Here is a 24,273-nt window from a genome sequence, read left to right as displayed (position 1 = left end):
TTATTCACGAGGGTTTGGCAAGATGGTACAGCCAAATGAGCAGATGTAAAACCCTGTCATGGCAGAGAGCTCTCCTGTGTGGGTGGGGATGGCAGATTTAACCTGTGCGCAGTGATTACCTCACTACGCACAGGTGCAGCCACTCCTGTTCCTGGGCCCAATTAGCCTGGCCAATTATCCAATTCTTAACCAATTATCCAATTGGCCAGGTCTAATTAGCTTGATCCAGGGCAGGTGTGGCTGCTTAAACCAGCCATCCCCACACCACAGTCATAATGTTCATAAAGTGTGCTGCATTTGGAATTAGTCTTTGTGGATTTATGTTTGGCATAATTAAGAAATGAAACTGCATTCAGTTTTCTGCTGATTAACCCAACTGAAGCACCGTAGCCAGTGGTTTGAGTTCCTTCTCTGACAAAAAAAAAACACCGCCTGCACATTTTAACAGCAAGGTACCGGTGTGGAGATTTGACACCAACAGTGTTACAGTGGAGCCGAGACTCACTCTCTTTCGTTACACACAGCCACAGAATCGAAGATGCGAGGATCGTGACATAACAATAACAGTGATAACAATCTCTATAAATAGAGGCAGTGTTTGTTATGTTTGCAGCAGAGAGTGTTTTTTTGAACTCTCTGTAATTTAGAAAATCCTTTTTTCCAGGAGGAGGAAGTTGATTTGCTGGAACACGAGAAGCTTGGTGGAAGTGATGTCGGATTTATCGCCGTAGTCTTCGGCTGTATTTTTTACTGCGTCCTGTAAAACCGTCTGAGAAGGGGTGGCAGGAGGCTGGTGCGTACAAGGACAGCCTTTGGGCCTTTGAGTTTTGAGTACTCCTTGTGCCTCGCTCCTAATGCACAGGGTTTCTCAGGGCAATGGGCCAGAGAGAAGCTCTAGGGTGAATTAATTTGCGTCGGTGATTTCAGAAGCGTTTTGTGCAAATTCCTTTACAAGTATGTACGCTGTCTTTATGGCGAATTCTATGAAACTGTTGCTCCTGTCAAGTGCTTGGAGCCGTTCAAAGGAGTGGTGACTGACAAACTGAAATTAGCTTTACCTCAGATGAGATCGATAGCGCCAGTAGCACTTAAACAGTTCTAAGCTTTTAATAGATGGTTATAATGTTATGGAGGAGGAGTCGGTTGTCTTGTCTGTACACGTTTTAACATCCATACAAGGATCAGGGTACTGTCTGTACACTCTTGAACTCTTTGAAGGTTCATTTGCATTGCTATTTGGGAACGCGCTCCAAACACAGATGAAAATCATTGCTTATTTTTTATTTTTTTTATTTTTTGGAAAGCAGCTGTGTTTAGAGAGGTCTTTGGGTTTGTTGGTCCATTGTCCCCCCCCCCAGTGGGTCTCGTTTATATTGTGGTAATGGCCTTGCATGCTGGGGCTGCCCCCCCCCCCCCCCCGCTGCTGCCAGCCAGACCCAATAAGATCATGTCCAGCAGCCGCTTTCAACTTCAAAGACTCAGAGACGTGGTTGGCATGGCAGCGCTCTCTCTCTCTCTCTCTCTCTCTCTCTCTCTCTCTCTCTCCCCGCCCCCATTCACCGTGTCGACCAGTCTGACCCTTCCCCCCCTTCCTCCCCCCCCCCTTTTCCCCCGGAGCTCTCTGATTCCGTTTCCCTGATCTAATGAGTGTGAAACGGATGAGGAGCCAGGCAGCGCTCCGCGGGGGGGACGGGGGCGGGGACGGGGGCGGGGACAACGATGCCTTTTGTCCCCGGGAAGCTTTGCGCCGCGACGGCGTCCCACGGAGACCGAGCCGCTGCGATCGCCAACGCTGCGGCACGGAGCCCTGCTGATCAGCTGGCATGACATCACCGCCACGTGCATCTCCCTTTGCGCTCGCTCTCTCTCTCTCTCTCTCTCTCTCTCTCTCTCTCCCTCCCTCCCACCTTCGCGCTCTCTCTCACTCTCTCTCTCTTTCTCCGTCCCTCTCTCTCCCTCCCTCCCACCTTCGCGCTCTCTCTCACTCTCTCTCTCTCTTTCTCTCCCAATCCCTCCCTCTCTCTCTCCCTCTCTCCCTCCCTCCCTCTCTCCCTCTCTCTCTCTCCCTCCCTCCCTCTCCCTCTCTCTCTCTCTTTCTCTCCCAATCCCTCCCACTCTCTGTCCCTCTCTCCCTCTCACCCTGTCTCTCTCCCCCCCTCTCTGCCATATGGTGCTGCACGCGCTCATGCGGTATGCTGGCCGTGTGCCAGGCGGACTCCAGCGCCGGTGCGATGGCGTTTGTTTTGGCGGCTTTGGCGGGCCGTGCGTCTGTGACTCAGCTCAGAGCATTAGCGACGGGGTTTGGGAACCAGTCCAGTCTGGAAAGGTAATCCCGTCTGGGAATGAGCCCTCGCCCCCCCCCCCCCCCCCTCCTTGGTCCACCACCGGCTTTGGGCTACCATTGTTCATGTTTCATATCTGTGAGTCTAAGTCGTGGAAATTGTCCTTGAAAAGTCCTGGAAAATGATTTCTTAAAATGAGTGGGGGAACCCTGACGTTCCTCCTTCACTCCGCCCCTGTGCTCCCGTCGGTTTCGTGAACCCGGTGACCGTACCCCTCAGGGCTCCTCGGGGGGCCTTCGCGCGAGTAATTATTGGGGAACGCTGCAGCCCTGCTCGCCCCTCTCCGAATGTTGCGTGTCGCCAGGTCAGGAGGAGCGCGCCTTCATTTAACGCTACAGAACATGTCGCACTTCCCAGAATACTTATTCTCACTGGTGCCTGATGATTGGTTCCTGGCTGTAGAGCTGAATCATAAGCTGTAAATGTGTTCAAACTGTCAGCATTTAAATCATTTGTTATTACTATTTTTTTTTTTTTCTTTTTTACTACTGAGGCTGCTGCAGCCGTTCAGATACTACAGTACATGTATTATGGGATGGCCTGCTCTAATCCCTCTAATCCCTGCATTAGCGCTGTCACTGCTGAGCAGTCACACTTTTTCTTTTTTTTTTGGCTAAATCGGTGCTTAATTGAGTGAATAAAAGTTCTCCCCCGACCCCTTTCACACCCCACTACCGCTGAGGCATGTTAACATTATATCAGGATCAACAAGGGGCCTCCTGGCCGTCAGTCACCCAGCCCCCCCCCCCCCCCCCCCCCGCCTCGAATCCCCCCCCCCCAGTGCAGACCTCAGCCTGAACTCCCACAATCCTCTCCTTCACTCCAATCAGTCCTGTGGTGCCTTGAACCAATTTGCTCACTTCTGCTCGCTGGTTGTGACAGCAGTGCCCTGCAGAGCTCTGGGGAACTCTTTTTTCTTTTTTTTCCTTTTTTTCCTTTTTTCCCTTTTTTTTTTTAACAAATGAAAGGAGCCAAATGTTGTTGCCAGCACGTGAGGGCAGCTCCCAGGAGAGGGGAAGGGAGGCAGCAAAATCCACTGCCGCGTGGGGGCGGGGGACGGCGAAGGCGCCGGGCTAGTCCGTTTGGATTGGTCGAAAGGCCCCGCGTGGCGTGGAAGATGGTCTTGCGCAACGACTAATCGGTTTGGGAACTTTTGGCGAGCTAAAAACAGCAGGCCAGCAGCCTACGCCAAAGCCTCCCAAACTCCCCGGAGCAGGGGATGGGAGGGGGTAGAGGAGGTGGTGATTGTGGTGTTCCTCGTTGGAATGGCTTTGTCACCGCGGGCACATCTGGCAGATTAAAACCAGCTGGCATCGTCGTCGTGCCAACGCCCGCAGTGCTGGGGCAGAGTGTTCTCTCTCTGGGGGGGGGGGCGGTGAACGGTGAACGGTGCCATCTTGACTGGGGGCGCTTGTTATTTTTACCGAGTTTGGGAGCGAGGAGCGGTAGCGGTCGGGGCGTGTGCTGTGACACTTCACCTGGAGGTGCCTCCATTTTGAATTCAGAGCACGATCTGTGGAGAGATGCGGCGCAGACGCTTGTGGAAACACTCCGCGTTATTTTGCTCATCGGTAAATTCACACACATCGGTGTGCTGGGGTCTGGACTCGGGGTAGTTAATGCAGTTCGTATCTGGGAGCGTGAGGCGAAGTTCAGAAAATGGCCGCCGATAGTGGTTCAGACTTGAATTGTCCCGTAACTGTATTCTTCTCGATCACTCGTTATGACATAATAATCAGGTGTCACATGCTGCTGCTTGGGCGTCCAAAGGGAGCCAGGGAGGAGAGAGCGAGGCTCCGTGAAGCGCACGCTGAGTGAAGCTGTCACTCGCTGTCGGCTCCAGGCCGGTCTGGAGCTCTGGTTGCTTTGCGTGTTGATTGCTCAAGTCCACGACCCAGCCAAGAGCGTGTAAGCCCCACCCGAAAATAGCTCTGTGTGGGTCCAACCCAGTTTGACTGTTATGTAATGTGTGTGTGTGTGTGTGTGGGGGGGGAAGGGGGGTGCCGCGGCAGGGGGGGGGCTTCCTGGTTTCTATTAAAATTGCGGGTGTGGTTGTTTTAAAAAATGTGACAGGGGCCTCGTTCGTTCTGTTGCCCTGGCGATGTTTCCCAATAAGCAGCGGCGCCAGAAAGCGCTTTGCGTGTTTGTGCCTGTTTTGAGTCTGCGGTGGCTCCATTGAGCGGAGAGCGTGTGAGCGCAGCGAGAACGTTTCGGTTCGGCTCCAAGACCGTTTGGGACAGGAAACAGGAAACGGTCGCGTGCGGTCGGCGGTGCCGTTCCTCGTATTCAGCATGTGCCGTTCCTTCTGCTGAGATGGTTCACAATACCCACAATGCATCACAGTTTGTGCCAGCGGTGTTGGACTCCAGTCCCGGAGGGAGCGGTTTCCGCTGGTTTTCACTGCATTTTTTGCACTTCGATGACTAATTTATGTCATTAATTGGCCTAAATTAATCACACACCTTCTTTTTTTCTGCAAGGCCTAAATTGGCTGGTGATTGAAAGGAAGCCACGAGTAGCTGCCGGATGCTGTGGCCCTCCAGGGCTTAACGCCAGTGGTTTAGCCTAGCCTATTCAGCACGTTGGTGAACCACCAACAGGAAGTTTCCTCTCAGTGAACTTTCCTGCTCCTCGCAAAACCTGGACTGGCTCACAGTGCTGGGCAGCAGGAGTCTTATTCCCCTTCCTGTCACTCTGTGCATTAAGGACAGGTACTGGAGGTACTGAAGTGGTGTTCTCCAGTAGGACTGGGTCAAAGAAGCCAATGTGCTTGTGTTAGTGTCGCTAAGTGCTTACCTGATACATTAATCAATTGATTGGTAGCACTGTTAGAGTTTGCAGCCAGCTCACCTTGTCTGGTTTCTTGGGGCTACATTGTTTCATGATATCCAGGTTAACAGAAAAAACCAGCATTCATTGTTCTGCAGTGTGAAGCACCTGGGGCTGTTCTATGCCTGTTCTATAACTTTGAGTATTTGCTACAAACATCGCATTTAAAGCTCTCGGGAAAAAATCCATACAAGTGCTCGAAAACAAACCCCAAGCTGTGTGTGTGTTCAGGTGGCGCACTGAGCATGCTCTGTACTCGCATCGGCTGACCTGTTCCGAGCACTTTGCCCCTGGGTTATGTTCGTTTGGGCAGCCGCCCAAGGGCCGCTCCTCGTACGACGAGGGGAACGTCCGCCGCTCTCTGAGGAGAACAAACAGGACGTGTGTGTGTGTGTGTGTGTGTGTGTGTGTGTGTGAGTGAGTGAGTGTGTGTGAGTGAGTGTGTGTATGTGTGTGTGAGAGAGTGTGTGTGCGTGTGTGTGTGTGTGTGTGTGTGAGTGTGTGTATGTGTGTGTGAGAGAGTGTGTGTGTGTGTGTGTGTGTGTGTGTGTGTGTGTGTGTGTGTGTGTGTGTGTGTGTGTGAGTGTGAGTGTGAGTGTGAGTGTGAGTGTGAGTGTGAGTGTGAGTGTGAGTGTGAGTGTGAGTGTCTGTGTGTGTCTGTGTGTGTCTGTGTGTGTGCGCACGCAGCCGACCGGAAGAGCAAATAATCAGATCGCGATTGCGTAATCTCCTTCTCGTTCGTGAAAAGAGGAAATTTTTGTAGAGGCAGAGTATAATAAATAACGCGTGGAGTGTTCAGTAAGGAGGCATTTCTGGATCGAGATAAAGGCATTTATCAGAATCAGAATCGGTTGGAGGGGTGGACGGATGGGGATTTGCGGTAGGAACACAGCGTGTGTTCACGTGCGTAGCCATTTCACCCGATGCTTTTGTGAACAGAGGTGAAATGATGGGTGAAATGTTTTCAGGGGCGCCTAGAGTAGGGGCTGTGAGGATAAACAAAAATCCCAGAGGAAACATGAAGCGTTTAGCTGGCCATACCAACCATGTATGATAGAGCCTCAATGTATGATAGTAGGCTACATCTTGTGTCCTGAGCACTATTTATTTTAAGAATTTAACGAAGGCAAACTCCTTCTCTTGTTTCGATGCCAGGTATCCATATACGTTCGGCGTGATGAAACTGCATGTCCTGCTTAGAAGCCAAACTAACGATTTTTTCAAAAAAAATTAATTTTTTTGATAATTTGCTTTTTAAGTGAATCATGGAAGGCAGGGGTGGGTTCAGCTTTGATTGACAGCTCGTTCCCCCACAGGAGGCGGAGCCTGAAGCAGTAGTAGTAGTTCTTGCCCGGGTCTAGAGAAGCATTCTGCACGGGCACTCCACACATTGGCCACATTCAGCTTCACTTTGACTCCACGTCCTCATCCACAGCCCCCATCATGCATTTCACCGAGATGAGGCCGCTCTTGCGCAGTTCGGCGGCTGCGCCTGAGCTGAACTCGCGGCCGCAGAATGGACCAATGAGCCGCCGTTTAGCCGTTAGCCATCGACCGGCGAGAGCGCGGAGACGACTCCTCCGCCGGGCTCCACTGCACGGTTAATGTGCCTCAGGGCCCTTACGTTTAGGGATCTGGGGGGGGGGGGGGGGGGGGGGGGGGGGGGGGGGGGGGAGGGGGGTTGGGGGGAGTTTATGAACGAGCCGTAATCGTCCCGTCGATCGGTGGAGCCTGCGGTGCGGCGTCGTCCCGCGTCCTCGAAGGCTCGTTAATAACAAACGGGATCAGGAAGCGCGTCCGCGCGCGTTTACGAGCTCGTAACCAGACTCCGGGCTCGGGTTCAAGAGCCGCGCTGTAAAATTTTTTAACACGCGCACAATTTGTAGCCAGATTCGAGGTTACCCCGAAGGGGTGTCTGGGCGCTGACGGCGCTGGCCCCCTCTGGTGTGAGCGCAGCCTTCCCCCAACTCGCCCCACCCCCCATCCCGATCACTGAGAGCGCGACAGTCCCGCAGTCTGGCTCCAAGTCAAGCCGGCTGGAAGCCTGGCTGCAGTAAACTCTTTATGGGAGTTTATTTACACGCCGTGTCCTCTGTGTGAAATGACGGGGGGGTGGGGGGGGTGGGGGATTAATACATCCTGCAGAATTGGGAAGCCAGTCGTCTCATTTAGACTACCTCTGCCTCAGGGTGTCACAGTGGCGTAGAATTCTCCGGAAACGGAGGGCGAGCCGTTCCCGCAACGAGGCCCTCTTTTTACACGACTGCCAATGAACAGCTGACACAAAAAAAAACAGCTTTCCCCCCCCGTTCCGCTTTGTGCCCGCTGAACAGTGCCTGTACTGTTACCGCCACAGTGGGACGGCGTGTACTTTTTTGTGCTGATGCCACGCACGCACGCACGCACGCACGCACACACACACACACACACGCACACACACACACACCGCCGAGAGGCTGCGAGAGCGTGGCACTGCCCGCCTTCACGGCCCCTCTGGGGGGCACCGCCGATAAATCTGCCGCCCACACGCCGGCGTTGGCACCGAGCCCGTTAGCGTCTTTCCACGCGGGCGAAGGGCAGCGGTGCCCGCCCTCTCTCTGGTAAATCCGCCCGAAATCCTGTCATCGAGGGGCGAAGGACGACGCGTGAATCCGCGGGACAGATGCGTCACGGTGCTCGTTCTACCTCTGTGAATGTCCCCCCCCCCCATCCCACCCCCCCCCCCCCGTTTCCTGGTCAGAACTCTCCCTCTGAGCCCCCCTTTCCACGCATTGCCCTTCAAACTAAAACAAACGGGAGGAAGAGGAGGGAGGGAGGGAGGGGGGGGGGAGCGGGGGTTTGAGGGGTTACATAAGGCCTCTTGGGGGGCATTAAAAGAAAAACGTAAACAGTGGAGCTTCTCAACCTACGCCAAGAAAAAAAAAAGGAAAGAAAAGAGAGGCGGTCACAGCTGAAGTCAGCCAGGAAGTCGGTCGGGGGAACTTTTCCAGTCAGCTGAGAGCCCAGAGATTCTGCCGGTGGGGGGGGGGCTCTGGGGAGGGGGGGGGGGTGGCTTCAGGTAATTGGACGCGGCAGGGGGGCAGCTTTCTGTTTACACTCGGCCTGTGGTGGGAGGAGATGAGCTCTGTTTAAAAAAAACAAAAACAAAAAATGCGTGGGCGTGCGTTCGCCCTCGACCGCGACCGCGTTTTTAGCGCCGCCAGCGCTAGCTGCTCGAGCGGCTTGCGCAACGCTGGCGCTGTCGTCCTGCCAAAAAGCGGCCTGCCACCTTAAGCAAGAGGGACCTTTGTTTTATTAACTGCTGATGAAAACAGTGTTGAGTTGAGTTTGGTCTGGTACTGGGTCTAAAAATGACCTTGGGGGGAATGATTGGACAAAAAAAAAAAGTGTGCCTGACATTGAATATGATCACAGGTTGAGCTGTCACATCAAGGCGAGACCTGGGGAAAACATGTTATTTTGTTCTCTTCCCAAAAAAGCACGTGAAAAAAAAACACAGCCGGTTACGAGCACAAACGTATTTCGTTTTTTTTCTGCTTATTCCAAGAAACGTGCATCACATTACATTACAGGCCTTTGGCAGACGCTCTTATCCAGAGCGACGTACAACAAAGTGTGTAACCATAACCGGGAACAAGTGTGTTGAAAACCCTAGAGAGAAGTACCGGTCCAAGTGCAGGGAACAACCGCATAGTTTAACTTGGACCACGAGATGTAGCATCCACAGTGTGGCTGGAGTGACTTCTCTGGGGCTCTCCTCCTTTTAGTGTTTATGGGGGTGCCTCGGTTCCTTCGCGTGGGGGTGCGAGTGTGAGTGTGAGCTGTTCAGACGTCTTGGTGGGTGACACGGAGGTGACAGCTCAGGGCGGAGAGGAGCCGAAGCTGACCGCCACAGCCCCTGTACTGTCAGAGTCTGCTCTGGTCTCCCCCCACCCCCTGACCTGAAGCCCCACACCTACCTGTGTGTGTGTGTGTGTGTGTGTGTGTGCTTGTGTGTAAGGGAGCATGTTTTTGTGTGAGTGTGTGCATGTGTGTGTTTGTGTGTGAGGGAGAATGTTTTCATGTGAGTGTGTACATGTGTGAGCGTGCGTTTGTGTTTGTGTGTGTGTGTGTGCACGTGTTTGAGAGAGCATGTTTTTGTGTGAGTGTGTGTATGTGTGTAAGAAAGAGAGTTTGTGTGTGTGTGTGTGTGTGTGTGTTTCATGTGAGCGTGTGCATCTGTCATACTATGCTATTTGTCTCTTCTCTTTCCCAATCAACAGTTCATTGAGCAGCTGCTTACAATAATCTGTTACAGGTGTTAAATGGATATGTTAAACCGAACAGGTTTAGGTTATTTCACTAAATTAAGTATATCTGACATCAGCATTTCTCCTCTACATTTAACCTGTGCTTCACAGTGACAGTAGTTGATAGGAATGTAAATTTGAATGTAAACTCTAATGTATACTCTCTCTCTCCCTCTCTTTCTCTCGCTCTCCGCTGTGTTCTCTCTCTCTCTGTCTCTCTGTGTTTCTCTGTCGCCCCCTGCAGCTGAGCCAGGGTAATGTCCCAGGCATTGAAACTGCCTCTCTGGCCATGGACACAGAGGAGGGGGTGGAGGTGGTGTGGAACGAAGTTCAGTTTTCTGACAAGAAGATCTTCAAGGCCCTGGAAGTACGGAGTGTTCTTTTTTTCAACTGCCTGTGATTTAAAAAAAAAAAAAAAAAACCCAAAAAAACAGTCATCGCTGCTGTGCTTCTCCATACAAAAAGCCCCATGAGGTTGACTGGTGTGCAGTTTCTGTGGGTCTGTTTCATCTTTAGAGTACAGGTGGCAGGTACAGGTGCAGGTAGCATTTATCATTTCCAGGAGAGTCCCCATGAAGGTATCTTCCCTTAACAGCCTGCAGGTGTAATGTATTATTTATTTTCTTCACCGACATCCCTACCAAGAGCAGTGCAGCTCGTAATTGTGCACGATATCCTTTCAGTTTACTGGGTTTAGTGCATTAAGCTGGAGACATTGCCCTCAATTCAGGATTTTAAACGCATCATCCGACGGAGTGAAGGAATATTGAAATTGCTTTTAATAGACGATCCTGATTTTCCGTGCGTAATGTACTGCGATGTGATTGTATTTTATGTCCTAGTTTTTTTTAATGTTACTCCTTTTTAGCGTTTTATTAGTGCTCTGTGGTCTTTTATTTTATTAATCTGTGCATTATTCATTTTAATGTTTACTTATTGTTGCTGCTGCCTTAGTTGGATGTCTCTTGTAAAAGAGATATAATATCTGAAGAGACTTCCTGGTTAAATAAAGCTTAAATTAAATGAAAAATAAAAAGAAGTACCTTGCCCAACATTACAACAGCTGTGTACCATGAACTGGCATGAACTGGCAACCTCTAAGTTACAAGCTTCGCTGCCTAATCATCATCACGACACTGCTGTCCCCTCTTATAAAAAGACTTCTGTCGGCGGCCTGTCTTTGTGTCTCAGGACAAGATCAAGGAGATGTTCGAGAACCTGATGCAGGTGGAGCACCCCAACATCGTCAAGTTCCACAAGTACTGGCTGGACATGAGGGAGAGCCGGGCGCGAGTGAGTGACAGGCGGGACCAGCCAATCAGGCGCCACCCCCTCCCCCCCTCGCCCCCCCACACACACACACTTTCTGTTACCATAACACTCGCGTGTTCTTGTGCTTGTGGTTGTTCCTGATGTACGGGCAGATGTGCGCACGCACGCAAACACACGTGCCTCGCAACGCCATTTTCAACACGACACACGTGTCCACGTCAACATTGACTTTACATTACATTACATTACATTACATTACATTACAGGCATTTGGCAGACGCTCTTATGCAGAGCGACGTACAACAAAGTGTATAACCATAACCAGGAACAAGTAAGATGAAACCCCTAGAGAGAAGTACCGGTCCAAGTGCAGGGAACAACCGCGTAGTTCAACTTGGACCCTGAAGGTTAAACTGATTAACACTAACAACGAGAACGGCAACAACGCAGTCTATGGAAAAAATACAAGTAGTAGTTAAGACAGTTAATGCACCTAAGTCACCTTTATTCACAGAGGTGCTGTATCCACACCCACACACTTTTCTTTTTTTTAAATAATAAATTCGGTGCCCAAGGGCGGGGCTGAGCATCTCTAGTCCCGCCCCAATTAGGAAACGGCGTTGTGCTCGCGCTGCCGGTTAAGGAGAGCGTAGACACCCGCAGTTCCCCTCTGAAACACATGGGGTCGCTGTTCTGGTTCTTTTCACACCTCGCACCACAGCTCAGCTCGCACAGAGTGGAGTCAGAGGAAGACCTTTCATATGCGATGTGTTCGCATGCGGTCGATGAAACGCCGATCCCTAACCAACCGAACCCTTCCGTACCCTGGGCGCCACAGTCGCCAACCACACCTCGCCCTCCGGAGCTACCGACCTCCCCCTTCAGTGTCTTCCTCTTCTTCACGCTCTTTTCTCCAGTCCTCTGAATTTGTCTTCCCGTTTGCCACAGGTGATCTTCATCACTGAGTACATGTCATCGGGCAGCCTCAAGCAGTTCCTGAAGAAAACCAAGAAAAACCATAAGACTATGAATGTAAAGGTAATTTTTTATCATTACCAAATGATAAAAGGAGCGTGTGCTACGTGTGCTTGTGTTTTACGTGATGCTGGTATCATACGTGTAACTTATATTGATTTTGAATTTAACTAGCAATATTGTAGCTTTCTTGTTTCAAATTTGCATTGAATTTTTTTATTTTACTATGATCATATCCATACACCTACTGTAAGTATTGCACAAGCAGTGAAGTAATAGTCTTCTGAATATATGCGTCGGCTGATCTGTGATACTGACCTACTTGCCAGGTTTTTCTCTGTGCTGATGTGGCTTACTGGAAAGTTATTATACACAAATTCCTTGACTTGGAAATACTATGTTTGTTTGACAATAGCAAACCCTATTATTTGCTTGGGGTAATTCGTACACGATGGGCGTCCTTGACAAACTGCCCGACTGTGTAAATAATATTCTGTTAAACAGCTGCTAGAAAGATTTGCAGCCGTTTTTTTTTCCATCTAATGGAATGCAATCGTATTTGTAAGCCAGTCAGGCACATATCTTTTCTCTTAACAATCCAATTCATTAGCTGAGTGATGCAGTGACTGCAACAGCTGTAAGAATGCATGTTTAATATCTGTAGATGGCAAGCCAAGGTTTTTTAACCATGGCTGTAGCATGTGAGGCGGCAGTGTAGTATAATGGGTATGGAGTTGGTCTTGTAACTTGAAGGTAATTGGTTCGATTCCCAGCTAGGACACTGCCGTTGTACCCTTGAGCAAGGTGCTGAACCTGCAATGCTTGGTATTATATATCCAGCTGTATAAAAGGATACAATGTAAATGTAAGTCGCTCTGGATAAGAAAATGCCTGCAATTAATGTAATTAATTACATGAATGCTGCTGCTGGCTCACCGTGTCTCTGTATCCTGTTCCAGGCGTGGAAAAGGTGGTGCACGCAGATCCTCTCCGCCCTCAGGTAAGAGACACGCCCGCTGCCACACCCCCCCCCCCCCCCCCCCCCCCCCCCCCCCGGCCTTTCAAATCCACAGTTACACTCCGGAAAATGGCCGATGATGTGAATTCACTACCGACACTGAATTAAACTGTATGTGTGAGCCGTAGCTGTGGTAAGTCACCACAGTGGTGATTCCACTCCTGAAAGCTCGGTGGAGTTCACACACATTGTCCTGCTAGACGCTGTTTGTTGATGTTTTCACCGGCGGTGCATTGCCTGAGAAAATTGGAGTGAAATTTTTAAAAAAAATCTTCAGGCAGTTCAGAGCTGGTTTCGGTCGCTGGTGTAAAACAAGACACCTCTACGGCTGCAGAACAGAGGCTCTGGAGAGCAGAGACAGAGACCAGAGTTTTAAAAATTACACTTCAGACACCCGTGGGGAAAACCGCTAAATCGGGTAATTAATCAAGCCGGTGAACTTAAATGTGTGTGTGTGTGTGTGTGTGTGTGTGAGTGTGCGTGCGTGCGTGTGTGTGTGTGCAAGTGTTTGTGTGTGTGTGTGCGTTCATGTGCATGCTTGCGTGTGTGTGTGTGTGTGTGTGCGTGCGTCTGTGAGTGCACACCCGTGTGTGTGGGTATGTGTGTGTGTGTGCGTGCGTGCGTGTGGGTGTGCGTGCACTGTGCACATGCAGTGAGAGTGACAGACAGAAAGGTAATGAAAGAGCGAGAGAGAGCGAGAGAGAGAGATCTTTGCTGTGAGCTGCTGTCAGAGGGATTCGGTAACCGTGGAGAGCCCTGTCACTCAACATGACGGACGGGATACGACACTGCCTGCCGCGGGTTATGCCGCGAAATGGCCCGCCTTTTCCACGCTCCTGTTTTAATTCAGCATCCCCTGCTTAACCCTGTGCGCTCTCTCTCAAAAGACCCGAGAGAACACGTTTTGTTCTATTCCTGGTGGACTGGTATGAGCTAATTATACCTCACATTTGACTCCTGTCTTTTGTCTCCATGACAAAATAAGCTGGATCACCGTGTAAAAGAACAGAATGTTCCTTTCGTTGGAAATCTGTGAAATCTGAAGGTTTGCTATTGGGAAATAATGAGCACAGTTTGTCATCATAATTATACTTCCTTTTGTTGTTGTTTTTTTTTTAAAGTTATAAAGGATGCAGTTTTCCCTGTGGGTGCTTAATCTCCTGTACTACTGGTGTTTTTTTAACACGCTTTTATTCCCTTTTTCTTTGCCAATTTTTGAATGCCAATATCAGTTGTAAATCTGTCCCATTGTTTCAACATTGTCGGTCCATTAATCTACACATTGTTTTCAGGACAAAATTGGTGCAGTTTTGTTTGTGCAAGGACAGTTGAAGCATGACGACGTATAGAACGTAATTATTGCTTAACTTCAATGTCAGTGTCCGATATTAAAAAATATGAAAGTGTAAATTTTTGTATGGGGCGCGAGGAGTCCTGTGTGTGGACCGGGGACGCAGGTGTGCTGACCTCAGCTTTTTGACTGTCGTCCCTCAGTTACCTCCACTCTTGTGACCCGCCCATCATCCACGGCAACCTCACCTGCGACAACATCTTCATCCAGCACAACGGGCTCATCAAGATCGGCTCAGGTGCGCTGATCGATATTCTCAAACTCCCACTTAACTGAATTCTCTAGCTGGTCTAACCTGCAGCCAACTCCCTGTGAGAGGAATAATTTGAGAACTGGCGTAGTGGTTAGATGAATAAATTTTTGAGTTTATGTCTGCAGTACACGGTTGTAAATAAGTCTCTTGTGGTAACAGGAAATGCTTTATATTGGAGAGTAACCGCTGTGTCTCTGATTCTTCCCGCAGTGTGGCACAGGCTGTTTGTGAACGGTAAGAAACATTCCCGCCCGCATCACGTGTTCCGGCACGTTCTCCTCCGTGAAGCTTGTCAGGGTCCCAGAGGTCACGGAATAGGGAACAGCTCCTTCAGGGACGTGACCCAAATCGAATCGCCGGTTTTTTTTGTTGCCGGACGCGGCCAATTCAGCGAGATTCAAAAGAGCCGTGTGGTTTGTGCCTGTGCACGATTTGGTCCACGTTGTTAACACTTTTCAGTTTTCATTTTGATTTTCAACTATAGATTTCTACGGACTTTGGTTGGTCAAATGTCTCATTTTCCCCAATGCTAATTTTTTTTTTTTTTTTTTACAAATGTAGTCTGAATTTTTTTTTTTTAATTACAGTGACTTCAGTTATGTGTAGTACAAGTTATGCAGTGGAGCGCGTTCTTTTTAAAATTGGCTCTGCGGGTCTGCCTCGTTACGTTCGGTTGTGTTTGCGTTGCTGCGGAAAGAGAAGGCCGCTTTTTTTTTCCCCAGCAGTCTCTGCTTCTTCCCGTTCAGTGTTCCCCGAGGCCGTCCACGGCAAAGTGCGGCACCACCGAGACGAGCAGAGGAACCTGCACTTCTTCGCTCCGGAATACGGCCGTGAGTACCTGTCTGTCTGTCCGTCTGTCTGTCTGTCTGTCTGTTCCTCTTGATCTGGCGACCTTGAGTGACCCTCTGTCCGTCCGTCTGTCTGTCTGTGCCCGCCGCATGTGTTGGCCGTGGGTTTCAATGCCAGCCTGTCTTCTTCCTCTGTGGTATGTTTTGGCTGTGGCTGCTGTGCTTCTCCCGTGTTATTGTGGTAGCTATGCCAGTGCCAGGCCCTAACGCTGCCCTGTTGTGGGACTTGCTTCTCTGTTTGCCTATTGGTCCATGCGTCTCACTGAGGAGGAGGGGCCACGGCAATGACATCATACGAAAGGCAGAAATTATATTTGGGTTCAGCATTAATTTATTAAATGCGCCGCATGTTTTTATTTTTTATTTTTTTTTGCACCTCACTTGTAACACTGTTTATTCCCGCTTTCTTCTCTCCAGTGGCTGAAGATGACTACAGCATCGACATCTTCTCCTTCGGGATCTGTGTCCTGGAGGTAACATCTCCTGTCCAACCTCACCGCAAAAACAGAAACACACACAGGCAGAGAGAAACCGCACATGTTAAACGCAGGTAGATAGAATGAGAGCTCACATTAAACACAGGTAGATAGAATGAGAGCTCACATTAAACACAGGTAGATGGAATGAGAACACATTAAACACAGGTAGATGGAATGAGAGCACACATTAAACACAGGTAGATAGAATGAGAGCACACATTAAACACAGATAGATGGAATGAGAGCACACATTAAACACAGGTAGATAGAATGAGAGCTCACATTAAACACAGGTAGATGGAATGAGAGCACACATTAAACACAGGTAGATAGAATGAGAGCTCACATTAAACACAGGTAGATGGAATGAGAGCACACATTAAACACAGGTAGATAGAATGAGAGCTCACATTAAACACAGGTAGATGGAATGAGAGCACACATTAAACACAGATAGATGGAATGAGAGCACACATTAAACACAGGTAGATAGAATGAGAGCTCACATTAAACACAGGTAGATGGAATGAGAACACATTAAACACAGGTAGATGGAATGAGAGTACATATTAAACACAGGTAGATGGAATGAGAGCACACATTAAACACAGGTAAATGGAATGAGAGCACACATTAAACACAGGTAGATGGAATGAGAACACATTAAACACAGGTAAATGAAAGGCGAGCACCATGTAAAGCACAGGTAGACAGAAGCTCATTGTTAAACCAAGGCTACAGAAAGACTCCCAAAGAGCAGCGATGCATATGATGGTCCCCTTATACACGTGCAAACACAGGCAGGTTGACTCACACAGACCGTGAAAAACCACCACATTCCTATTTTTGAATCCATTTGAATACAGCTTTCTGTGATAATTTGATTTGACTCTCACGGGAATAATGAGTAAATTCAACTGAATGGCTTTTCTCCCTCAGTTGAAATTAATTGGTTGTGACGTTGTTGATGTCTTTCTGTCCCGTAGATGGCTGTCTTGGAAATCCAGGCCAATGGAGACACTGTAGTGTCCAAGGAGGCCATTACGCTTGCAGGACAGTCACTAGAAGACCCCCTCATGAGAGTGAGTGACTCATCGCGTTTCCTTTCTGCACAGGAAATGGTCATGACCACAACACCAAACTATGAGGTTCAGACCTAGATACAGCATTACATTCTCGTGGCATTGCCGGAACAATGTGACGGAGTCACTTTTTTATCGAAGTTTTTACAAAGTAATCTGCAAATGTTAAGTTATCTGAAAACGCACTTTTTCCTTTTTTTCCAAGTAGTACCACACCTCACCACCAGGGTGAACACTCACTTTTGCTTTCTTGGTGTTTTATTGCTGTGGAATTACACAGTACTGGTAAAGCAAAGGTGACACGCAGTAAGATCAGACCCAAGTACTTAAACTCTATAAATGGGGGTGAAGAAATGGCTAACATTAATGCTCTCTCTCTCCCCCCCCCCTCTCTATTTCTCTTTTTCTCTCCATCTCTCTCCCTCTTCCTCCTCCCCCTGTAGGAGTTCACCCAGTCCTGCCTGCGCCCTGAGGCGAAGCTGAGGCCCACGGCACACGACCTGCTCTTCCACCGGGTCCTGTTTGAGGTCCACTCCCTGAAGCTTCTGGCCGCCCACTGCTTCATCAACAACCAGTGTGAGTGTCGGGGGATTGCTAGCGGACGCTGTTACCCAGAGCGACTTTTTATTTACTTACTTATCTATTTTTACATAACGTTTACGTTGTATCCATTTATACAGCTGGATACTGAAGCAATGCAGGTTAAGTACCGTGCTCAAGGGTACAACGGCAGTGGGGGAATCGAACCGGCGACATTTAGGTTATAAGACCAACTCCTTAACCATTATACTACACTGTCGCCCAGCTGTGTCAGCAGTCCACGCTGTACCAGCACCTTACCAACACTGCACCGCTCCCTCCCCTTTTCAGACCTGCTCCCGGAGAACTGCTTGGAGGAGAAGACCAAGTCCTTCGACCCCAGCGGCATCATGGCCGAAATCGAGCACGAGGACCGCCCGGGCGTCCAGCTCAAGTGAGTGCAGGAGTTCTCCGTCCTCGCTGTGCAGACCACGGAAGGAGCTGTTTCTGATTCTCGGTGATGTCACTCACCCTCCTCTTCGTCCCCCGTGCAGATATTCCCACGTCTCCCCTCTAGAACTGGACAAGTTCCTGGAGGACGTCAAGTAAGTGCGCCCCCTGCTGTGGACCGCTTAGATGCAGGACTGGGTCGAGTCAGAGTCTGTAATGTTAAAATAATCCTTATATTGCAACAGTCACTGCCCAGTTTAGCTGCGGCTGGTTTTCTGCACCTTTAACCACGATGTTATGAGGTCAAGTCTCATGTGGGGGGGGGGGGGGGGGGTGGGGGGTACAGAAACTGTGCACTTGAACAAATACTTTTACTTCAAAAGCACTGATTAAAATGCAGCCGTTAAACGTAAGATGGAAATACCAAAACGATAGATGAGAGATGAATGGTAATATTTGGGACCCTCCGTCAGAGAGGACAGTGGTTGATCTTGGGCCCAGTTGAACCTTCTCTTCACAGACGGACAGGAAGTGCGGCTGTTGTCACAGTAACCATGTGGCCGTGTGATTTCCCGTGTGTCTCCCTCTCTGGCCTCCCTCAGAAACGGGATCTACCCCCTGATGAACTTCGCCTCCCAGCGACCCCACCCCATCCCGCGCGCTCTCTCGCTGTCCCAGGAGCAGATGGAGACGGTGCAGACCCCCACCCCTGAGCCCCAGGAGATGGAGACCAGGAAGGTGCGTAAGAGGGCCCAGTGGCGGGGACCTAAAATGGCCGCCGCGGAGCAGGGAGAAGGGCAGGAGCTCTGCTGTGAAACGGTCCAGCGTAGAAGCTTTTAGCTTGCACTTAGTTTTAGCCTTTCTGGTGCGTGGGTTCTCCAAAACAACAACTAAGTAGGAAAAAGAAGATGGAGGACCACTCTCTTAAATGACTTGAACCTCAGTCGGTTTAGTAGGTATATTTATTGACGGTCATGTTTCGGCTGATGTCATAATGTTGAAAACAGCGTTAGCCAAAACGTCCGTGGAGAATGGCATTAGCCAAAACGTGTCCGTTGGTAAATTGTACCTACTAAATTGATTGAGGTTCCAGTTAGGCTAGCCTACCCATTGGGTTCATCTCAGGCTAGCCCAAAGCCCAGAGTTTGGCAGACTGTGTGAAATGTATATACTGTGTTAATTGTGGGAACTAGAAGAACAATCACTCATGCTGGCTTTGTTGATAGGGGCCATGTTTTTGCTCTATAAACTTCTTTGGACAGGATGACATTTAGATTTTCTGTTGTCCTTTTTCATTTTCTGATTGGATTTTATAAGCACGGTGTTCCTGACTTGCCCAACAGAAGACAGTAGATGCTAGTTTGCGCTCACTCTTGTTTAGAAAAAAAATGCTCAAATGCCTGTAAATAAATGTATATATTTACATAATATATAAATAACCTTTTCCTGATTCAGCCAATGTCCTGTTTTTAGCTTTGACCGGGGTTCTTTTCTTAGGTTGTACAGATGCACTGTAATCTGGAGTCTAATGAGGAAGGGACCAAAACGCATGTAAGTCAATATCTACTCTCTGCTTTGCCCAATCCCAGCTGTCCAACCAAGTTGTGGATGGGGGGTTCCGGGTATTCTTTCTGTAAACCTTTATTTTAAGAGGTTCATGCAAATATTATACATTCACTGTTTTACTGTTGAATGAGAATGAAACCAGTCTAAATGCGTATAAAATACTGCAGTTGAAAACAATTGCATGGATCTGATTACTGATACAAAAAAAACTGCATGTTGAAAGTGAGCTGGCCAATGTGTCCCCGTATTGACTTTGGTCTGTGCTGTCTCAGGGGTACGGCACACTGGGAGTGCTTTGGGCTGCTGGGGTTGTAGGTGTGCTGGTAATAAAAGTGTGATTGGAATGCAGTGGAGTGGAATCTATGGTGGCTGCGTGATCCATTTTGAATGCCTCCCCACCCCCCCCCCCCCCACCCCACCCCCCCTCTTGTCTCCGTGCAGCTCTCTCTCTTCCTGAAGATGGATGACAAACTCCACCGGCAGCTCAGCTGCGACGTCCTGCCCTGTGAGTCCCCCCCCCCCCCCCCCCACCCGCACCCCCACCCTCGCGGCCCTCGATCCAACGCCGCCGTCAAAAAAAAAATGTCAGCCTTAGCCGCTACAGCGCCGCGGTGCTATCGGGCCCCGGGGCTGTCCCGCCAGCCTCTTACACACAAACTACACAGCGTTTAAATCACCCGTAACGGCTTTCGGGACGGCTGTCACACACCGGTGCTTTCGGCTCTACGGAGGAGCGTCGGTTGCCGATTCGCTACCGGCGTCTTTGCGGTCGATGCGTTTTTGTTGACTTGTCGCGGTGTTGTGTTACGGAAGCGCACGCTACACTGTGACGCGTGAAAGGGACGCACAGTGGCGAGTTCATGCGAGACGCAGCAGACCTTTTACTGAAGCGGACCTGGTTTGACCCCTTGACCCCTCCGGTTCTTTCCCTGTAGATGTGACCTTGCGTTAAATGCAAAGCTCGCTGAACGGTTTTCAGAGGGAAAAGACCCTGTCCCTTAATCTCAGGGACAGCGCCACCTTTTGGTCAGATGGTGTTTTTCAGCTGGTTAAAGTTGAGTCTTCAAACATTTACCAGCTCTGTATCTTCACCGCTCAGTTTTGTTTTGATTCATTCAGAAAGAGGAAGATTAGAAAGGCGGCATAGAATTACACTTTTCAAATGATCCTCAGTCAGTCTGCCTCTCGTATCCTGAGCGGAGCAAGCTCTCTGTACGTCATAGAGCTCTTTCAGTACAAACTGACTGTGTGACTGACCGTTTCTGCCATAGCAAAACATCCAGCACGTCATGTGTGATATCTCAACCCATCTGCACACGCTAGGCATTTGGTAGCACTGGCCATTTTAAAATGGGGGAGAAAAATAATAGTTGGAAATAATTTTTTGTTTGTTAGGAAGGTTATTGATGGGTGTGTGTGTTTGTGCGTGTGCGTGTGCGTGCGCGTTTGTGTTTGCGTGTGCGTGTGCGTGTGCGTGTGTGTGTGTGTGTGTGTGTGTGTGTGTTTCAGCTGACAGTCCAAAGGACCTGGCCAATGAGCTGGTGCACTACGCCTTTATCTGTGAGGTAGGTGTGACTGGATACCTGCGTGCTGATTTCGGAGGAATTTGGGGTCCAGGCTGCCTCCCTTTCCTTGCAGTGCGATGAAGGAGAACTCTTTACTCAGTGCCCCCTTCAGTATACCGGAAGGTTCCCAAGAAAACATTTATTAAATGAGCATTTCAACAAACAAAATTTTATATTGTGGTTTGTAAGATGTAAAACTAATCTGTATTTATGCCCTGAATACACTATAAATTCTTTGAGCTTCTGGGGGGAAAAAAATGCTAAATGAATGTTAGTTATCTGCTATGGCTCCTCAGTCAAGCATGCCCCAGAGCCGTTGTTGCGTGTTGTATGTAAGGGTGTAGTGTAGTTGTATGTATGGGTAGTGTAGTTGTATGTATGGGTAGTGTAGTTGTATGTAGGGGTAGTGTAGTTGTATGTAGGGGTGTAGTGTAGTTGTATGTAGGGGTATAGTGTAGTTGTATGTAGGGGTATAGTGTAGTTGTATGTAGGGGTGTCATGTAGTTGTATGTAGGGGTAGTGTAGTTGTATGTAGGGGTATAGTGTAGTTGTATGTATGGGTAGTGTAGTTGTATGTAAGGGTGTAGTGTAGTTGTATGTAGGGGTATAGTGTAGTTGTATGTAGGGGTATAGTGTAGTTGTATGTAGGGGTATAGTGTAGTTGTATGTAGGGGTAGTGTAGTTGTATGTAGGGGTATAGTGTAGTTGTATGTAGGGGTATAGTGTAGTTGTATGTAGGGGTATAGTGTAGTTGTATGTAGGGGTGTAGTGTAGTTGTATGTAGAGGTAGTGTAGTTGTATGTAGGGGTATAGTGTAGTTGTATGTAGGGGTATAGTGTAGTTGTATGTAGGGGTAGTGTAGTTGTATGTAGGGGTAGTGTAGTTGTATGTAGGGGTATAGTGTAGTTGTATGTAGGGGTGTCATGTAGTTGTATGTAGGGGTAGTGTAGTTGTATGTAGGGGTATAGTGTAATTGTATGTAGGGGTATAGTGTAGTTGTATGTAGGGGTAGTGTAGTTATATGTAGGGGTATAGTATAGTTGTATGTAGGGGTATAGTGTAGTTGTATGTAGGGGTAGTGTAGTTGTATGTAGGGGTATAGTGTAGTTGTATGTAGGGGTAGTGTAGTTGTATGTAGGGGTATAGTGTAGTTGTATGTAGGGGTAGTGTAGTTGTATGTAGGGGTATAGTGTAGTTGTATGTAGGGGTGTCGTGTAGTTGTATGTAGGGGTATAGTGCAGTTGTATGTAAGGGTAGTGTAGTTGTATGTAGGGGTATAGTGTAGTTGTATGTATGGGTAGTGTAGTTGTATGTATGGGTAGTGTAGTTGTATGTAGGGGTATAGTGTAGTTGTATGTAGGGGTAGTGTAGTTGTATGTAGGGGTATAGTGTAGTTGTATGTATGGGTAGTGTAGTTGTATGTATGGGTAGTGTAGTTGTATGTAGGGGTATCGTGTAGTTGTATGTAGGGGTAGTGTAGTTGTATGTATGGGTAGTGTAGTTGTATATAGGGGTATAGTGTAGTTGTATGTATGGGTAGTGTAGTTGTATGTAGGGGTGTCGTGTTTGGGCCTACCGGTGGTGGGCCATGTTCCTTGTTCTTGTCCAGAGCGCTCACAGCCCTTTCTGTTTTTTTAGGAGGACTGCGAGAAGCTGGCCGGCTTCCTGGAGGAGGCGCTGTGTAAACACCAGGCTGGGGCGTCTGGCTCCCCTGGGCTGTGTTGAAGACGTGCTGTGCCCTGCCCCCTGTACAACTGCCCCCCACCGCTGGGGGGGGGGGGGGGGGGGGGCATCAGAACAGGGGGGGGGGGCATGAACGTAAGGTTGTCCCAGAGCCCACATAACCAGGACTTAAGTGTCAGGACTCCTGGGTGGGGTCTGAAGGACAGATTTTTTTGGGAGTTCATGGAGGAGGGGCAAAAAAGAAAAAAAAGGTGCTCAGCTTTCAGCTGGTCAGAACGGGGCACGGAAGATGACCACGGGGGACCCAGGCATTGGGACCTTACATCACAACAGCAAGCTTCCTGTGGGAGGACTGACAGAGCTCTGTCGGCTTCCTGTGGGAGGACTGACAGAGCTCAGCCTTCCCACAGTGCTGCAGTCATCAGGACTTTCTCTCTTGATTTTGTCTAGACGCACTTCTTTTCTGCATTCGTGAACGTGCTTCTTCCTCATTGTCATATTATATAAGGACAGACAGAGCCACAGCTCGTCTGAAAGGCTCATTGAGGAGGAACCCTCTGACAGGAAACTGGAGGGCCTCAGAAAGTCCAGTCATTAGAGAAAGACTGTACCTTCCCGATATCCGTGCTTTTAGTTCAACTTCTGATTTTGATACTGGTTTGCTAATTAACTTAATGTCTAAAATTTGTCCAAAAAAAAGAAAAGATTTATTTCGTAAGGTTTAGCCACTTGTCACTGCTAAAAGGAGCTTACTTTCAAGAAGTCTGAATTTCCAGAATTTTCAGAAATCAGAATTAAATTCATAAATGTATAGCTTCAAATTTGTCTCGGCAGTATATTCTGTGTACTTATCAGCTGGCCAGCCAGTGTGAAATAAAAAAAATATATAAATGGATATATACATAACCTTATAATGTTATTAGCTTCCCCGTCAAGCGAATTCTGAAATATAGGTATGCTGTCTTTTTTTGGTTAAGGTTTTGCATGTGTAGTCAGTCAGTCAGTCAGTCAGTCAATCAATCAATCAATCAATCAATCAGTCAGTCAGTCAGTCAGTCAGTCAGTCAGTCAGTCAGTCAGTCAGTCAGTCAGTCAGTCAGTCAGGCAAGCAAATGACACGCGAGTGCCTTTGTTTGTCCCTTAGTGATCCACAACAATATCTGTTCCGTCTGATACTCGTTTTGTTTTGTTTGTTTGTTTTTTTCCCTTTAAAGTCTTAACTGAATTTGCGGAACACTTCCGACACTTTGACAGAGTTTGAAATGGACCGCGAGCCTCCTCTGTGAAATAGCGTCCATTCGTTGCAATGGAATGAGCCCCATGATCGGCGGGCGGGCTGTCGATTTCGCGGCCGGTCGTTCTGGTGGCTCCGACTGACCATGGGGCGCCCCGCCTCTGTGAGGACCGAATGTATTAAACGTGTGACCTTGTGAGCTTTCTCCCGTCTGTGGGGCTGCTGATCTTCCATCGCGGCCTTCGGCAGGTGTGCACATTAAGCACCCCCCCCCCCCCCCCACCCCACCCCCCCGTACGCAAACATGCACACGCACACACTCACATTCACACACACACACACACACATACACGTGCACGCGCGCACACACACACACACACACACACAATCACACACAATCGCACATTCGTGCAAGCATGCACACAAAAACACTCACACTCTCACACACGCTCTCACACAAACGCTCACACATGCAAGCGTGCACACACACACACACACACACACACACACTCATACCC

The 24,273-nt window shown here is 48.9% G+C and overlaps 1 protein-coding gene across 2 annotated transcripts in view; it reads left to right on the top strand.

Moving 5' to 3' along the window:
* nrbp2a (nuclear receptor binding protein 2a) overlaps positions 1–22,612 on the top strand; it is a 59,641-nt gene extending 37,029 nt beyond the window's left edge. The window contains exons 2-18 of one of the 2 annotated variants that reach the window (XM_035429798.1): positions 9,705–9,827; positions 10,652–10,753; positions 11,681–11,764; positions 12,667–12,707; positions 14,220–14,314; positions 14,540–14,563; positions 15,076–15,159; positions 15,595–15,650; positions 16,643–16,738; positions 17,182–17,314; positions 17,609–17,711; positions 17,812–17,862; positions 18,310–18,445; positions 19,205–19,258; positions 19,715–19,778; positions 20,783–20,838; positions 22,477–22,612. In XM_035429798.1, coding sequence (XP_035285689.1) covers positions 9,705–9,827; positions 10,652–10,753; positions 11,681–11,764; positions 12,667–12,707; positions 14,220–14,314; positions 14,540–14,563; positions 15,076–15,159; positions 15,595–15,650; positions 16,643–16,738; positions 17,182–17,314; positions 17,609–17,711; positions 17,812–17,862; positions 18,310–18,445; positions 19,205–19,258; positions 19,715–19,778; positions 20,783–20,838; positions 22,477–22,563 — 1,389 coding nt within the window. In that variant the 3' untranslated portion in view covers positions 22,564–22,612. Of the gene's footprint in view, positions 1–9,704; positions 9,828–10,651; positions 10,754–11,680; positions 11,771–12,666; positions 12,708–14,219; positions 14,315–14,539; positions 14,564–15,075; positions 15,160–15,594; positions 15,651–16,642; positions 16,739–17,181; positions 17,315–17,608; positions 17,712–17,811; positions 17,863–18,309; positions 18,446–19,204; positions 19,259–19,714; positions 19,779–20,782; positions 20,839–22,476 lie in introns of both variants that reach the window. The other variant, XM_035429797.1, reaches the window with a different exon arrangement.
* Positions 22,613–24,273: the final 1,661 nt, after the last annotated feature.

Source organism: Anguilla anguilla, chromosome 8 (assembly GCF_013347855.1).
Source record: "Anguilla anguilla isolate fAngAng1 chromosome 8, fAngAng1.pri, whole genome shotgun sequence".
Classification (NCBI taxonomy): domain Eukaryota; kingdom Metazoa; phylum Chordata; class Actinopteri; order Anguilliformes; family Anguillidae; genus Anguilla; species Anguilla anguilla.
This window is presented reverse-complemented; position numbering and strand designations above follow the sequence as displayed.